The 18,369-nt window shown below is 34.6% G+C and overlaps 1 protein-coding gene across 1 annotated transcript in view; it reads right to left on the bottom strand.

Annotated features, from left to right (window-relative positions):
• The window catches only part of ABCB5 (ATP binding cassette subfamily B member 5), a 112,952-nt gene that overhangs the window by 82,650 nt on the left and 11,933 nt on the right, over positions 1-18,369 (bottom strand). Inside the window, exons 5-12 of the mRNA XM_047096409.1 lie at positions 13,867-14,058; positions 13,610-13,781; positions 11,095-11,219; positions 10,837-11,014; positions 9,417-9,530; positions 8,996-9,106; positions 5,900-6,025; positions 4,415-4,618 (exon numbers count right to left, since the gene is read on the bottom strand). Of these exons, the coding sequence (XP_046952365.1) occupies positions 4,415-4,618; positions 5,900-6,025; positions 8,996-9,106; positions 9,417-9,530; positions 10,837-11,014; positions 11,095-11,219; positions 13,610-13,781; positions 13,867-14,058 (1,222 nt within the window). The remainder of the gene's footprint in view (positions 1-4,414; positions 4,619-5,899; positions 6,026-8,995; positions 9,107-9,416; positions 9,531-10,836; positions 11,015-11,094; positions 11,220-13,609; positions 13,782-13,866; positions 14,059-18,369) is intronic.

Raw genomic sequence — 18,369 nt, 5'->3', positions numbered from 1 at the left:
GCATGTCCTTTGTCAGACCTGTGTATTGTAAATATTTTCTTTCACTCTGTGTTTGGCCTTTTTACTTTCTAAATAGTGTCTTTTAAAAGGTTTTGATTTCAATAAAGTTCAGTTTATCATTTTTTAAATAGTAAATGCTTTTCTACCTAAGAAAAGCTACCTTGGCTTGGTTACATCAAGGTCACAAATGTTTTTCACTTAAGTTTTTGTTTTTGAAGTTTGATAGTTTCAGTTTTTATATTTGATTTAAGATCCATGCCACATTAATATGTATACATGGTATGAGGGAAGGGTCACATTTTATTTGTTTTTCCAGAAGGATATCCAATTTTCTCAGCACCATTTGTTGAAAAGACTTTCCTTTCTCCCAACAAATTAACAATGGCCTTGTCAAAAATAATTTCACTAGATATGTGTGGGTCTTTTTCTGGACTCTATTTTTTCCACTGATCTACATTGTGCCATTTCTACTTTCTTAATGCTGTCTTAAAATTATATATTGTAGGTCTTCCAGCTTTGCTGTTTTTTTTTCATAACTGTTTTGTCTATTTTTAGTCCTTTAAATTTTCAAACAAATTTTGGAATTAGCAGGTTGATTTCTAGACACAAAAAAGACTTCTGGGATTTTGATTGATATAGCATCAAATTTATTAATTTTGGAAAAACATGTATCTTTAAAAATGCTGAATTTCTAAATCAATGAATAAGTTACACTCTATTTAGATCTTTAATTTCTTTCAGCAATGTTTCATAATTTTTATACAGAAGATTTACACCTTACATAAAATTTAGTCTATTTTAATATTTTTTGATGCTATTTAAATGCCACTTTTTTTGAGAGAGAGAGAGAGAGAGAGAGAGAGAGAGAGAGAGAAGGGGAAGGGCAGAGGGAGAGAGAGAATATTAAGCAGGCCCCATGCTCAGTGCAGAGCCTGACATGGGGCTTGATACCATGACCCTGGGATCATGACCTGAGTCGAAATGAGGAATGGATACTCAACTAACTAAGCCACCCAGGTGCTCTGTAGATGCCGCTTTTAATTGATTTCATTTGTAATTGTTGCTATGATTTAGAGATCTAGTTGACTTTTTTTTATAGTTATAGGTCTTACTAAGATTATTTCTGTTTTAAAAAATTTTTAATGTTTATTTTTGAGAGAGAGAGAGAGAGAGAGAAAGAGAGAGAGAGAGAGAGAGGAGACAGAGCTTGGGGGGGGGGGCAGAGAGAGGGAGACAGAGAACTCAAAGCAGGCTCCAGGCTCTGAGTTGTCAGCACAGAGTCCCATATGGGGTTTCAACTCACGAGCAGTGAGATCATGACCTGAGCTGAAATTGGATGCTTAACTGATTAAACCACCCAGGTGCTCCTAATATTACTTCTTTTTGAGTGACTTTTGGTAGTTTGTGTCTTTCAATGAACTGACCCGCAGCTAAGTTGTCAAATTTATATAAAGGCATAGCCTTGTTCATAGTATTCCTACAACATTTTAATCTCTTTAAGATTAATAGTGATGTACTATCTTTCATTCTTCCCATCGGTAATTTCTCTTCTGTTTTCAGATTCTTCATCAGCCTTGCTACCATTTACTGATTTTATTAATCTTTTCAAGGAAACAGCTTTTGATTTTAATGATTGTTTCTAATATTTTTCTTTTTTTCTTTTTGCTTTCACTGATTTTTATTCTAATCTTGATTATTTCCCTTCTGCTTGCTTCGGGTTCAACTTGCTCTTCTTGCTCTAGTTTCTCAAGTTGGAAAGTTAGTTGATAGATTTTAGGCCTTTTTTTCTTTTCTAAAAGCAAATACTGATACACAGCAGTTTCATTTTTATTTAGTTAAAAAAGTCATTAATTTTCCTTGAAACTTCCTCTTTCAGCCAGAGATTATTTAAAAGTGAGTTATTTAATTTTCAAATATTTGTGGATTTTCCAGATATATTTCTCTTAGTGATTTCTATACTTTAATTCTATTATGGTTTGAGAACATATATTGTATGTTTTCTTTGAAATTGCAAAGTTGTTTTTTTTAATGGCCCAGAATATTGTTTACTTCTGTGAACATTCCATGTGTACTTGAGTAGAATATATTCTGCTGCTATTGGGCAGTGTTCTATAAGTGTCAGTGAGATCTAGATGGTCAGTAGTATTGTTCAGGTCATCAACAGCTGTACTGATTTTCTGCCTACTTGTTCTACCAAGTACTGAAGGCTTCAACTAAAATTGTGTGTTTGTCTGGTTCTCCTTTCAGGAGCAGCAGTTTTTGCTTCATGCATTTTGAAGCTTTTCTTAAGTGCTTAAGCATTTAGATTATAATTTCTGGCTTATGGATCATAGTTTCCTATTTCTTTGTATATCTAATTGTTGCAGAATGTACACTGAATTCTGTGAATGTTACGTTGCAGAAACTCTGAATTCTGTTTTCTTCTGAAAACAAAGTTAATTTTTGTTTTAGTAAGCAATTCAAATATTGCCTGATCATCTTGAACATGTGTAATTCTGGTTTTACGCTTTGTTAAGGGAATCTGTAGAAAGTCTCAAAATTTGGCAGCACCCAACCGGTAAGTTCTGTCTCCTCTGGGGATCTTGTCATGGCTCTAAGGTATGGCTTTACTCTTAAGGTGTGGCTTTTTTTGGTGGCTCAGCTATATGTCTGGGGTATTAAAAAATGTTAATGTAATCTCTCCATTCTGGCTGGGCTGTGCTTTCAACAGACTTCCAGTATCTTTATTCTACTCTCAGCTTTGTAGCAGCTGCTCTCTAGTAAGCCTTGGGAAGTCTTATCTTCAGACAAGGATTTCCAAGTGGTGCTTACAGGGACTTCTACCTCCACACCTCACTCCACAGGTCTCTCATTGCCTCTCCAGTTGCTTATGCTGTCCTGAAACTCTATCTCTGTCTTTCAGTTTAGTGAAGTGCCATGTTCTGTCTGGATTCTAGTTCATAGAGATGGGGGTCAGAGGTGTGTTCCTCTGCAGAATTGCTGCAAATTCATGGAGTTTCCTCATGAGTTTCCTTTCTCTCTGGAATCACAATTTTGTGCTACCTCTTGTCCAATGCTTGGAAACATACATCCTATGCTTTTCTGGTTGTTGATGGGAAAACGCTAGCAAGTATCAGTTAATCCTAATATATTAATTTTAAAATATGTGTATATCATAGAAATAATGGCATTTATTTAAACACATATTTCCCCAATTTTTCCATTGGGGATGTCTGGAACTTTTATTTATTCCTGTGCTTACTATTATTTCTCTGCTCAACCATGGCTGTGAAATTTAGTTTCCATCATGAGCCAGTATCTTTAATTTGTTCTTTGGATTATATTTTTAAGATTTATTATTAATTATATAGCAAGGGGCATCTCTGTATAAATACTGGACTTTTAGTAAGGCAAGTAGTAACTTACAGAGTGTGATTTAAGATGTCCCAGAAAATTCCTAATTCCAAGTGGAAAACTAAAGATCTTTGGTGTTTGACGAAGGGAAGTCATTCAAAGTGCCAAAAGAAAGGTCAAAGAAAGGAAGTTTGTTTTCGCAAACTACAAGGCAAAGGATGAGCTTAAGCCATTAATGAGTTTGCTATTCCAATTATGACCATAAATAATGGGGATAAAAGGTAATTACTGATATAACAAAAGTTTTTATTAAAAGAAAAAGAAAGAGCAAAAATTATTATGACCCATGGAGTATGGTTTATAAAACATATACACTAAAATAAAGTTTTTTTGTTATTGTTGCTTTTTGATATAGAATTTTATTCTGTACTTTTATTTCAAATCTCATCCTTTCATATTTTACAGAGTGCTCCCCACAATAGTTTCACATGATACTGAGGAATGAATACTTTGGGAAATGTAAATAAATGGCTTTATAGCTATCAATTTTAAATACCTTTTAGGATCTGATATGTCCTAATATCAAGAATCTTAGTTTACTATAGTATGATAATACATTTCCAAGTATGATAATACATTTCCTGTCCAATATTGGATCTATGTGCTTCTAAAAATGGTCATAGTTTTCCTTTTGCCTTACCATTGTCTGTGACAGTCCCACTCTTAGCCACAAGATGGCCTTGCAAATCAACATTTGGCAGACATCAATTCTCAGCTTGGACTGATGAATTTGTTTCATATTTCTTTGTTATATTTTAATATATCCTTCATTTATTTTTCTTTTCCATTTGCAGTGAGAGCCAGTAAGAACTAAATATGGCTTTAAAAAACTGACCTTCAATGATGCATTTCTTCTTTTGGTTGCTGCCATGCTTTCTCATTCATAGATGTTTCATCTAGGACAATTCAGCAGTTATTCACACTCCTCCTACTCTGTAGAAATTCTTGTTTTGTTACCTTATTTTGGAACATTGAACTGCCTTAGCTCTAAATAAGGACACAGGTTACATAGTGTACTTACATTGGGAAACTCCATTATAAAATCATAAGCATTTGCTTCCTTTGCTGCTTTCTCAATCTCTTCATCGGTCACACCATCGCGTCCATATTTAATATTATTATTAATGGTGGTCCCAAACAAAACAGGCTCTTGGCTGACCACTCCAATATGTTCTCGATAATACTGAACATTTAAAGTTCTGATGTCATTCCCATCTACTGTGATCTGCCAATCCAAAGGAATAAATCATGTGGTGATACCTTACACTGCACTGGGTTTAGAGTCTTTTTCTTTAGTTCAAAGTGTAAGCTGAGAAGCAGGCTATTTCAGGAATCAACGATTGGCTTCTTTTGATAAAATATTTATAGCATGTGTACTGTCAACAGCCTTTTCTGGTAGATGTGAACCAATAAAACCTCAAAAAAAAAACACTGGCTTAAAATATTGCCAAACCACTTGAATATCCTTATTTTAAGATCCACAAATTAGGTGCTACATAGATCCCTGGATATAGGAGCCACAAATGTTGTCATGTAGACACATGTAACAAACTTCAGTTTTGTTAACTTAAGACTGATGTGACCTTTGCATTTTTTTTCTAGGAAATACCCTTTCTTCAACACCTTACTCTGCTGCAAAAGTCAAAAGTGTCTTCTATTCTTTCATATAAATAATAGTAAAAGAATACTGTCTTCTCCATAAATAGTGCCATTACCCATTACCCCACATATTCCAATGACAGAAGCCGAGGTTTGATAATTATAACTCCCGGAGCTTCTCTTTATCACCAACTCTGGAATTCTCTCTGGGCATGAGTATTCTATGCAACTGCTTTATATATGGAATGCTTAACCATAATTTATTTATTTAATATTAACATGGATACATGAGTCTAGTATACTCCAAATGAAAACTTAGGAAGTCAAATTTAAATGAACCAGGCTCTAGGAGAATAGATTTTCTTTTAAAAATAACAGTTGACAATTTGAATAGAAGCATTAAGATTTATGCTTCTGTGACTATCATAGTCTTGTTCTCTATGATATTTACAAGGGTAACAAAGTCAAGTGCAACATTATGGATGACAGAAAAAAATGAGAGAGCATATTTTCTGCAGATATTCTGCTGGGATGTTTTGAGAAATGGAAAAACTTGTAAATTCTGGGTACTACAAATTATGTCATTTTCCTCCACAGCTTTCATCACCTTCTAAAATACTATATAATTTACTTATTTGTGGTTCTCTACTTATTACAATGTAAACTCGATGAGGGTAGAGGTTTTTATGCTTTGCTCATCTATGTTCCCTAGTACCCAGAACAATGCCTAGCAATAGGTGCTCAATAAATATTTGGTGGATGAATGAACATGCAGGAAAGAAAATGATATGGCTTCTCTCAGGTCCACTGTTAAATCAAAGTTGAGATAGCTGTAAGTTCCCTATAGTAGGTGGTATTTCCTAATTTCATCATGTGGGCTATGCATGATTTTGCTAGGTACACTTACAAAGCCGTTGTCAGGATCATATAACCTCTGAAGAAGCTGGACTGCAGTACTCTTCCCACTGCCGTTGGGGCCAACCAAGGCTACTGTCTCTCCAGACTTAATTTTGAGATTCAGACCTTTTAGGATCTATTGGGATGTAGGGGGAAAAATTCTATATAACTAGGATAAGTGAGAATATGATTCACATATTTTCAGAAATTTAATGTAGAATTATAAACAGAAAAAGAATTCTGTGACACTTAAAAACAAATTTAGACCTTGTTTTGTTTCATGTACATGTATAATAAAAATCTACATAATTTTGGAAAATAATATTTAAAAATGTCTTACCATCTCTCTCTATAAAGAGGAGATCTAGATTAAAAGTACACAAAGAATATTAACTAGCCATAGCAAACTGTTCACATTTTCGGCTAAAATACTTTATATCAATTTCATGACTACTAAGTTAGTAAAAGTTCTTTTCTTTTAATTTGCAACAATTGAATGAAATCTTGCCAGATATCGTCATGAGCTATTTAAGGAAGTTCTTTCTTAAAAAAATATATATTTAACATTATTGAAAAATACAGTAAAACCTTGGCTTGTGAGCATAATTCATTTCAGAAACATGCTTGTAATCCAAAGTACTTGTTGATCAAAGCTAATTTCCCCATAAGAAATACTGGAAACTCAGATGATTCGTTCCACACCCCAAAGATATTTATATGAAAATGATTACAATACTGTAATATAATATAAAATAACAAAGTAAATACAAAATAGAAAGAAAAATAAACAAATTAAGCTGCACTTACCTGGCTGGTGTGGGGGAGATGAGAGAGAGGAGGCTTATTGTGCAGGACGACTTTCACTATCACTAATGGAATCACTGCTATCTATTGACTCAATGGAATCTTTTTCTGCATGGGGGTCACTGTTACACTTACACGGATGTCGACTACAGTAAAGTATTAATAAACTCTTGTCATACTGTATTTAATGTAACTGGCAATAAGGCAGCAGAGGAAAGGGTCTGTATCTGCAGGCAGCCTGACGTAGAATGAAGCAAAGCATTCCCAAGCTTACTCTTGTATGAAAAAGCAAAGGGCTATCCATAGGGGCTTTGAGGTGACAAAAAAATACACTAGCGCCAGTTGTGAGCACCTTCCATTGTTCTGAAAAATCACTGATTTCTGCCAAACACTACAGCCTGACACTCAGCATCCAAGCATGGGAGATGGTCACCCACAATCCCGCATCCCGCAAGAGAAAGAGAGAGAGAGAGAGAGAGAGAGAGAGAGAGAGAAACCATTGGCTTCATTGTGATCATGTGACATTTGGCCTCACATACTATTCGTATTGCAAGACACTGCTCATTTACCAAGTTAAAATTTATTACAAAGGTTTGCTTGTCTTGCGGAACACTCATAGAACAAGTTACTTGCAATCCAAGGTTTTCCTGTTGCAAAGTAAGACAACTGGCAAGACTCCTTAGGTGCTCCCATGAATGAATTCCACTATTAGAAACCCTCCTTTTCTAGTGCTGGATCTCATGGGGACATTGAAACTCAAGATAGCACTTTAAAATATTTCTCAATGCCTGGAGGTTGCTACCAGCTTTTAGTGTCCTAGAGACTTGCAGTGTGAGAGAAGCCTGACAAATAATGACAGAATGGCAGAAGCCCTACCAAAATGACAACAGCAATCTCGTTGAGAAACTCTCATCTATCTTTGCTTGCATTTATTATGTACTCAGCTTAAAAACATGGGAATCTCTCTTTGGGCTCTCACTTTGATCTCCCTGTTTGTAAATAAACAGACCCTTTAAATAACTTAAACATAAAACTTGCAAAGGGTCAAGCAGAGAAGAATTCTTTGAAGGAGGTGAGAAATTCAGGACTCCTGGTGGGAGTACCTCCTCTATCATCTCCACTTTTACCCTGGAGTTGGTTTCTGTACTTTCATTGGAAGAATATGTTTTATTTATTTAAAGTGGTAACGAATTTCTTTGTTTGAAATTATTCACTCTTTAGCTTAGTAAAAAGGGATATATTTCAAATGTTCACTGAAAAATAGTTTGAAACCCAGAGAACACTTTACCATGCAATATAATGGCACAATTGGTACTTAAATCTCTAAGAGCCAACCCAAATGTAGTTGCAAATGTGTGTTTCTGTTGAGAAAAATGGTAGAAGGCAACACTATGTCAACAATGGTGATTAAGTAACAAAGATTTCAAAAAAGAGCTTTGAAAAGAGAATTTCAAAGACATAGGGAAAAATAAAGAAGTAGGAGTAGGTAGATCTTTTCTGAATGCAAATTATGCAGGGGACATTTGGGCACTTTATAGGCATTAAAGTTTGATGGCAAGAGTAATTTTTATCAATTTCATTTAAAATAATATTGTCCTTTTTGTATAAAATAAGTGTTTTATTAGTAATTACTCTTTGCAATTTTTAACTGTAACTACTTTTTTGGATAAATATACTAATAACATGAAAAGAGGAGGACAGAAGAGACAAACGTTTTCACAAGAACTTGTCAAAGACTGAACAATAGAGGGTAATAAACTCTGGGCTGCATGTGCACCTGTGCACACGTGTGATTGTCTGCATGTATCTAAAAGTGAGAAAGAAAGTACCTGAGACACAAATGCTGGTCCAGTAAAGCTCTTAGGAAAAGGAGAAGGAAAAGGCACAACACATGCATAATTCCTCAGGTTAGAGACTCTGAGGTTAAAATGAGTTACCTTTGTTGAGTGGGATAATATTTGGGGACCACCAATAGGTGATGCCATCAATCCAAGACATTTTGGTGTGCTCCCAAATGCAGTGAAGGAATTTCAGGGAGTTGAAAATGTTTTAGTAAGCTGAATGTAAAAAAGAGGCTGTGAAATGTAACTAGCTCTTCCAGAGTTATTTGTCCATTACTGATCTATCTTTCCTTCCTTCCCTCCCTCCCCACCTTTCTCTATCTTACTTTCTCCTCTCTCTTTTCAAAGAAGAGTAGCAAAATCTTGGTCAAAATGATCCTAAATACTCTCTTAAGAAGAGATCTTAGCCAATAAAAGACAATATCAGAGTACTGTACAATTCTGTAATTAAATTAACCTACCTTGATAGATGGTCTTGATGGATAACTGAAAGAAACATTTTTAAATTCCACAGTTCCTTCTATGCATTCTGGCTTATATCCTGTTGTTGAAAAATTATCTATAGCAGGTTTCTTAGAAAAACAAAGAGAATGTTACAAATCTTCAAGGGACTAAGTTGACATTCTACATCCTAAAAACAATTTAAAGATGGTTTACTTTTACAATGCTTTCTTTTCTGCTTCCAAACTACATTGAGTTAGACATAAAGGTTTCAATAAAACACAATGCCCTTGTAGAAGAGTTAAAACAATCTCTTTGCATATCTAATTATCCAACGTGGATTTTGCCCATCTTTTGTTTTAATGAAATGAATGTATGTATTTTTTTGGTTTCTTTCTTGCAGTAATTGTAGTTATCTTTCAAAGCAATGTGAAGTCTTACCTTGTCAATAACCTGGAAAATATTAAAGGCGGCTCCCCTGGCTATAGTGAAGGTTTCAAAGCTAGGGGCTGCTGTTCCAATGCAGTAGCTACTATGGATTACACTAAAAAAAACCTATAGGAACAAGAAAATAATATTTAATCTTCCTCAAATATATGAGACACAATAGAATAAAGTATATATTTGGTTGACACTCAGAGAGATATATTAGAGAAATTAGGTAGGAAAGAATGCAAGCTGCTGCCAAACATAAAGGAAACACAAGTTAATCCAATTTTACATGGCTTTTTCTTAATGTGGAACAACTTTTGATTGTCTCACAGTCTCATTATCACCTGCTGGGAAGCTTGAGCACGAAAATCTGTTTACTGAGGAAGGCTCACTGGTTGAGTGAGGAGGTAAGCTGCACTCCCTCCCTGCTGGTCAGTCAATTCCTTAAACTTTACAGAGAAGGATGGGATACATTTCATTTACATAGAGACATTGTACTATTTCTGTCCAAACTTCTGAATTCTTATATTACTGGACATCTTTCAGTTTCAGACACATATATCTCGGCAAAAAATCAAATAAATAAAGTATCCCATAAGCCAGGTGCTTTTTCCCTATTTTTACAAATGAGGAAGCTAAGGCTTAACGAGTCATTGGCCTAAAGTCACATATAAATTGAGGAGTAAGGATGTGCCCCAAATTCCTCATGCTCAAATTTCATTTATATAAAAGTCTTAATTATGAAAGTCTCAAATCTAAAAGATGACTTTAGTTGACAGAAATCTACATAAAACGGGAAGGCCAAATGAGAACTGAAGTATATAGACCAGATCAATTCAGTTCAGCAAGACAAACTGTCTTTAATTCTGAACTGAATTGTTTATTGTTGAAATTTGGGAGGATGACCGAATAAACTCAAATTCAATGCATAACCCTAAGAGTTAAAAAAAAATCTAAATTGTGATGTTGGAGAGAGCTGTAGATGATAATTCCGTTTTTAACATTAGTATATGCTGAAAGGATAGAGGAAGGTCAGGAGAGTTTTATCTCCAGAATATTACCAGAGGAAGCCATTCAGCAAGGTGAATGTAGAGTCTTGTCTTACCTCAGCAAGCTTGAAAGGAGAAAGTCTCACGAGAGAATGGCCTTTTTGACTGCTGGATTAAGAAAACTCTACATCCCAGGGGAGAATTCAGTTATGATTCTTCTAAAAGTATGATGCTTTTAAAGATATGCTGGATGACTAAATCCTGCCAGTTCATAGATATAATTTAAAGATATACCCAGATAATTTGAAAGAAACAAGTATTTGTTTGTTAAAAACACTCATCTTTGAATATTCATAATTATTCAAAGACAGATTTTGTCTAAACTCTAGATAAGAAGAGATTACATAGGCAAGTTACCTTTGTTCTTAAATAAGACTTACAGCAAGAACAGTTCCGATGGTATAACCAGGTTCTCCACTAAGAATCAAAGAGGTGCCATACCAAAAAGCAAGTCCATAGGTTCCATTCATAAAGAAGTACACTGCACCAAGAGAGAGTTTTGAAGCTATAGCCTTTCTTATGCCAACATCCTTTGCATCTTTTAGATTCTGTGTATACCTTAAAAAGACAAGACACAATGTAATAGACTTTGGGGAAAATAAAACCAAGAAAATATTATCATAATTAAAGGAACAGACCTTTGAATTTCTTTTTCCTGGGCTCCAAAGGCTACAACTGTTCGGATGGATGACAAGACTTCTTCTGCCACAGCCCCAGCTTTGGAATAGGCATTTAATTCCTTACTGGACAATGAGATCATTATCTGTAACAAACCATGACCACAGTTAACCAAAAGATGACCCTGAGGCAGTAACAATGTGCAGAGAACTTAATTCAGGTGGAATCTAGAATAGCAGAATTTTATTATTGAAAAGGTACTTAGTATCATTTAATCTAATTTTCTCAGTTTGCAAACGGGGAAAGCAATGGCCAGAGATATTAAGTGACTTTTTAAAGTCTCACAGCAGTGAAAGAATTTAGTGTGACATAATCTTCAATCTAAATCTCTACTCTGTCTTCTACAAGCAGAGCTTCCCTGTTTTCTCTCTGTATTTTTAAAAATTTAGAATATGTAGACTTATGCTAACACAATTGGGAAAGACGATTTGGAGATGGGTTTTAGGGACATAGACCTTTTCAGGTGTACTATGGAAACTGGTGAGCCTGATTTGACTTGATTTATTATCATGAAAAAGCAAGTCTTCCAGAGGCTATGGATCACAGTACCAGGCAGAAGAAGATAATCCTGCATATGTCTGGAGTGTGACCCCTGAAACTATTATTGCCTAGTAATTACTAGTAACCTAGTAAGTGCTATATCTCCAGCACTTAAGAGGTGAGATTTCAGAGACAGAGAGGAAGGAGAATATCATTCTTATTGTTATTAGGCAGGTTTTAAAATTTTTCAAAATTTTAAAATCAGAATGTGCTTTTTTCTCTATTATACATTCCACTTACTACTCCTTTAATTAGTAACAGATTTCATTTAGTAATTAGCACAATGGTTCAATGAAATGGAATAGGAGGAAAATTGTCCACTGAGCTGTGAGTCTTAAACTATTACCTACTCAAATAACAAATCTATCCATTTTCAAAACACATTCCAAATAATTGGAGATGATTTTATGTAAGACATGCTTGGACAGTTGTTAAAGTCAGAAGGTAGCATGAACTGAATAATACTTATTTTCTGAATTCACTTAAAGATAATTATTCCTATCTCATTGGAGAGGAAGCAGCACCTAGCAATAACCACTGTACATAGTGGGTGTTTAATAAATGTTTGCCAAATTAAATTGAACCAAAGGAAGCTGGAAACCACCCACCCTGGCTTCTTTAGTCATTTGAATAACTTTGACCTTATTTGCTTCTTCCTTACAACCAGTTCATACAGTAGCAGAACTGTATTTCCCACTGTTGTTCCTTTGAAACTTCTTGTCCACTTTGCTTCCCTGAGCAATTTTAAGTTTAGGCTCTGATCTTAGTAACACATAGTGGGTAACTTCCTACTGAGTGGGTCCTAATTTCAAATATGCTGGGGATGAAGATTTTGACAAGGGTTACAAGGTCAATCTTAAAAGTCATATTAAATAAAGATTTCTTGTCTAAACATTGAAGTCTATCAAGAAATCATTCAACTATAGAATATTTTTATTGCTGTAAATTCTTGTTTGATTGGATCTGTATATTGCTACCAAATAAACTCTGAATTTTATGGCTTTGATTTCAATAAAGAACAATTGGCTTTGCAAAATTAAAAACCCCATCTATCCCTAAGAATACACGGTGCCTCCAATCTAGGAGATGGATATATACATTGGTTGAATTGTCAGGCTTGATTTAGAGAAAGATATTAGGGACATATGTGTTGCTTTTGGACTTCACAAAGAGCACTGCTTTCAAATCCAGGCTATACATGATTAATATCTTGTGCTATGCTCACACCAGCACTAGAAACATAATTTAACATGAAAATGCATAATTTATTTTAAAAATTGTATCAGATTTATATAGTACATAAAAGTAGACATTAAGCAGACATTTTCAGTGTAATTCAAGTCTTATAAAAATATGAACTTGAAATGGCTGACATAAAAAAAATGTTTACAGTTTTAGCAGTTTCTTATTCTGTTTTAATGAAATGAATTGCACACATTTATCTGGACATTTAGAACACATAAGGCTCTTCCAAAATCCAATGTATAATGGTGTAATTCTTTATCCATGCTATCATTTGAAGTTGCGCTAGGCTACCAAATGAAGAGGAATGCTTTTGTTTTGTTTTGTTTTGTAAGTAGGCTCCACACCCCATGCATAGTCCAATGTGGGGCTTCAACTCATGACCCTGAGATCAAGACCTGAGCTGAGATCAAGAGTCAGACACTCAACCAATTGAGCCACCCAGGTGCCCCAAGAGGAATGTTTTTTAATGTTAGTAACCTCTTTAATGTTAGTAACTAACCTTATTGTAGCCAAATAACTTGAAGACAAAAGGGTGATTAATAGTGAACAAAATCAAAAGTATTTGTGATGCATAACATCCCTATTTTTAGACATAGGAACTGAATAGAAATGACTTTTTTGACAAACTTGATAAAAAACCTAGTTCATATTCTTGCTTCCAGTCAACACTGCATTAGCCATCTTGCCTACCCTAGAAAACATGGCTGCTGAAGCAATTATAAGAGGTGAGGTGGAGAGAGTCACCAGGGTGAGTTTCCAGCCCTTGACCAAACCAATCGCCAGGCCAATAGAAAAAGTAGACATGTTTTGAAACAACAGAGCAATCTTGTCTCCAATACCATCATTGATTTTGTTGATGTCACTGAAACAAATAAATAAATGCATTTAAGTCATTGATATATCATATATGGAAACAAAGTTGATATACTACAAATCCATCCTCTTACTCAGTCATACGAGTGTTAAGTTCACCAATGTCACAACCATCAAACCAGCTGATGTCCTGTGCCAAAATTGAATGGAAAAACTGTTTTCGAATTCTTTTGGTCTGTCGTGCTGCAGTCATAACCCAAAAGGAAATCTGCATGTAGCCAAAAACCAAGGCAGTAACTCCAATTCCAATATAATATAGGGTCAACCTGAAAAAAGATTATTGGAAACATTAGTGAGACTCAAGTGCAGTTTTTTCCCTTTATCAACAACAACAAAAGAAATCTACCATAATATTTGATTGAGAGAATTTGTGCTTTAGCCTATAAAATAACTAAAAATAAACCTCCATAAGAAATAAAATACACTGAATATAAAAATTTAGGTTTCCCTAGTCTAGAATATGTCTCTCTTACATTACTAGTAGAAATTAGTATTTTAAAACATTTATTTATATCTTCTTTCAGTAATTTTTAAAATTTTCATTTGAAAAGTTACATTGACATAATTAAGATAGCTGTATGTGGAACAGGTAGATAAAGAAATGAAAGTGGTCAAAAACAGTGTATAAAATATTTAATATATATATGTATATATACTATTAAATATAAAATTCAACTTTAGGAATTTACCATAAGGAAATATATAAAAAAGATTAATCTAGATGGATGGTCATGTTAGCATTAACAACAATAAAGAAAAGCTGAAAACAATCTAACAGTAGACCAGATAAATGCAGTCATTTAAAAAATGTATACTGGGTACCTTCTATCTGTGAGGTTTTAGAGATATAGTCATGAGCAAGATGATAAGGCCCTATTCATGAAAAATTTACATTCTGGTGGGAGGAGACAGACAATACATATAGAAAAATAATTTCAGGTGGTTCTATGAGGGAAATAAACAGGGTGATAAGTCACAGACTAACCAATGGGTAAAGGTGAGTCGGGAGAGCTGGTGCAAATAGAGCGGTTAAGAAAACATTTTTTGAGGAAGTGATATTAGAGCTGGGATACAAAAGGTAAAATGGAGCCACACATAAAAATAGCAAGAAGAGTGTATTCTAGGGAAAAGAAGAAGAATAAGGTCTGAGGCAGAAAAAAAGCTTAGCATGTTCCAGGAACAAAAGAACTCCAAAGTGGTATGAAATGATTAGGCCAGAGAATTTAGCAAATATTGTAGGGTGACCATGGTGCATTGCACAGATTTTATTTTAAGAGAAGAAGTAGACCATTGGAGGATCTAAGCATGGGATGACCTTATCAGTTCAACTTTTAAAAAGATCAGCTGGCCCCTCTATGGAGAATGAATGGAAATGAAAGCAATGGAAGCAGGCAGTTTAGTTAGGAGGATATTGCAATGGCCAACATGAGAAGGATAGGGCCTTGGATAAAGATGCAGCTTAAGTATAAAGAAGTGGAAAGATTCTAGTTACATTTTTGAAATACAACAAACTGGAATTGCCAATGTATTGGATGCGAGGAATGTAGGAAGGGGAGAAATTAAGGATAACTACTTAGATTCTGATTTGAGCAACTGGGTGAAAGGTGTGCCATGTACAGCCATTGATGGCTGGGAATGGAACAGATCTGTAGGAGATATCAAGGGATATGATTTAGATATTTTAAGACTGAGATGCTTAGTAAACATCAAAGTGGAGATCAAGTAAGAAGCTGAAAATGAGAGTTAGGAGTACTTGGAACAGGGTCTAGGCTAGAGATGTAAATTTGAAAGGCATCAGCTTACAAGTGGTAATTAAAGGATTGACTGAGACACCCACAGAGGGAGAGAGAGTGTGTGTGTGTGAGTGAGTTAAATGCAGATAAAAAAGATAAGAGGACCAAGGAATGAGCTCAGGTACTCTCCAAACATGGTAGTTTGGGGTGAAGAGAAAAAGCCTGCAAAGAAAGCTGAGGAGTGGCCAAGGAGGTAGGTGGAAAGCCAAGAAAGTGAAGTACTAAGGAAAACAGAGAGAAACATTCAACTGATCCCCATTATTCCCAGATTCTGTGTTGGCAAATCTGTGTGCTCACTAAGGCTTATTTTTAACCCTGAAATGAATACTCAGATGTTTTCATTGTTACTCATGGACATGCATAGAGTGCCAAAAAATTTGAGTTGCTCAACAAAGATGATCCCAGCTGAAGTTGAACAAGGCAACACTCTGCCTGCTTGTTTTAGTTCTCACATTGTAAACAAGTGTCATTTTTTGTGGCATATGTAGTACCACGTTTTTCTAATTTTTGTATTTTTTCTTGATGATTTCACTATTTAAAATGACTCTTAAGCAGCATGCTGAAGGGCTATCTAGTGTTTCTAAGTGTAAGAAGGCTGTGGTGAGTCCTATGGAGAAAATATATGTGTTAGATAAGTGTTGTGTAGGTATGAGTTATACTGCTATTGACTATCAGTTCAATGTTAATGAGTCAACAGTATATATTAGATAAGATGTCTTTAAACGTTAATACGCACAAAATGAGGTTATGTGTTGACTGATGAAAATGTTGTGACCAGAGGCTCACAGGAACTTAATTAACCCTGTGTTTAACCTAGGAACAACAGTTTAATATTTCTAATTCAGTATTCGTGACTTTAATAAAACAAAAATATTGCAAATAAACAGAACTGGATGTTTTCTAATAAGAGAGGCTTTATAAGGACAGCATAAAACACAAGAGGTTTAATGAAAATCACCTTACTGAATTTTTTTACTGTTGTGGGGAAAATGTTTATAATATTATAAGTAAAAATGGGTTGTAAAAACAAATGAGAAGAAGAAATGCAAGATCTGCACACTGGAAATTATAAAACATTGTTTGGAAAAATTAAAGATCTAAAAAAATTGAGAGGTAATCCATGTTCATGGATTAGAAGACTCAAAAATGTTTTCAAGGTGACAATATCCCCAAACTGATGTATGCAATCCAACTGATCAATGCAATCCCTCTCAAAAATCCCAGTAGGCTATTTGGCAGAAATTGGCAAGATGATCCTAAAATGTATGTAGAAATGAAGAGAACTCAGAAGAGCCAAAATGATTTTTAAAAGGAACAAAGTTGGAGGACTTACATTTCCTGATTTTATTTATTTGTTTGTTTGTTTATTTATCCATTCATTCTCTAAAACTATACTAATCAAAACAGTGTGATACTAGTATAAGAACAAACATATCAATAAATGCAACAAAACTGACAGAACAGAAACCTTTACATTTGGACAGCTGATTTTTAGCAAAGGTGCCAAGGAAATTGAGAAAGGAGAATAGGTAAATTTTTCAAGGACTTAGTGCTTGGGACAAATGGATATAGTCACATGCAGAAAAGTTAGAATCTTACCTCATAACAGTCACAAAAATAAACTGAAAATGGACCATAGACCTAAGTATAAAAGCTAAAATATTCAAAGTCCTAGAAGAAAACGTAGGAGAATATCTTCAAGATCTTGGGTTAGGCAAAGAATTCTCAAATCCAAAGGCACAATCAATAAAAGAAAAAAACTTGATAAATTGTACCTCATCATCAAAACTTAAAACTTTTGTGTTTCAAAAGAAACCTTTAATAAAATGAAAAAGCTAGCCATAAACTGGAAGAAAAAACTTGCCAATCATACATATGACAAAAAACTTGTATCCCAGAACTTATAAAATAGAACTCTCATAATTCAATAATAAGAAAAGGCACAATTAAAAATAGTCTAAATATTTGAACATTTAACCAAAGAAAATATATGAATGCTTAAAATGTATTGAAAAAAACTTCTCATTATTAGTCACTAGAGAAATGCAAGTTAAAGCCACAATATGATACCACTTGACACCTATTACCAAGGCTATAATAAAAAAGACAGACAATAAACAAATGTTGACAAGGATGTGGAGAAATTGGAATCCATATACATTGTTGGTGAAAAAACAAAATGGTGTAGCCAGTTTGGAAAATGGTTTGGCAGTTTCTTTAAAAGATAAACATAAACTTACCATATGGCCCAGCAATTCCACCTAGGTAACCACCCAAGAGAAATAAAAACATATATACACACAAAGATAACTATACTGATGTTAATAGAAGCATTATTTTTAAAATAGTAAAAAACCAGAAACAATCTAAGCGCCCATCAACTGGTAAACAGATAAAAAAAATGTGTACCCCTGAAATGGATTACTACTAAGCAATAAAAAGGAATAAACTACTAATACATGTTACAACATGGATGAAACTCAAAAACACTATGCTGGCTTAGTGGGTTAAGCATTTGACTTTGGTTCAGGTCATGATCTCATGGCTTGTGAGTTCGAGCCCTGCTTGGAGCTCTGTGCTGACAGCTCAGAGCCTGGAGCTTGCTTCAGATTCTGTGTCTCTGGCTCTCTCTGGCTGTCCCCTGCTTGTTCTCTGTCTCTCTCAAAAATAAATAAACATTAAAAAAAATAAACAAAATGAAGTGTGTATTATAGATAAGTGCCCTGGAATGACTCAAGCCTTTTTTTTTTTTTAATGACACAGAATCCTGCGTCTCCATCTCCC

This window comes from Lynx rufus, unplaced genomic scaffold (assembly GCF_022079265.1).
Source record: "Lynx rufus isolate CCGP_SWC_20201006 ecotype Redwood Valley unplaced genomic scaffold, mLynRuf1.p SCAF_4, whole genome shotgun sequence".
Lineage (NCBI taxonomy): Eukaryota > Metazoa > Chordata > Mammalia > Carnivora > Felidae > Lynx > Lynx rufus.
The sequence above is the reverse complement of the archived record's forward strand: the minus strand, read 5'-3'. Positions and strand labels throughout refer to the sequence as shown.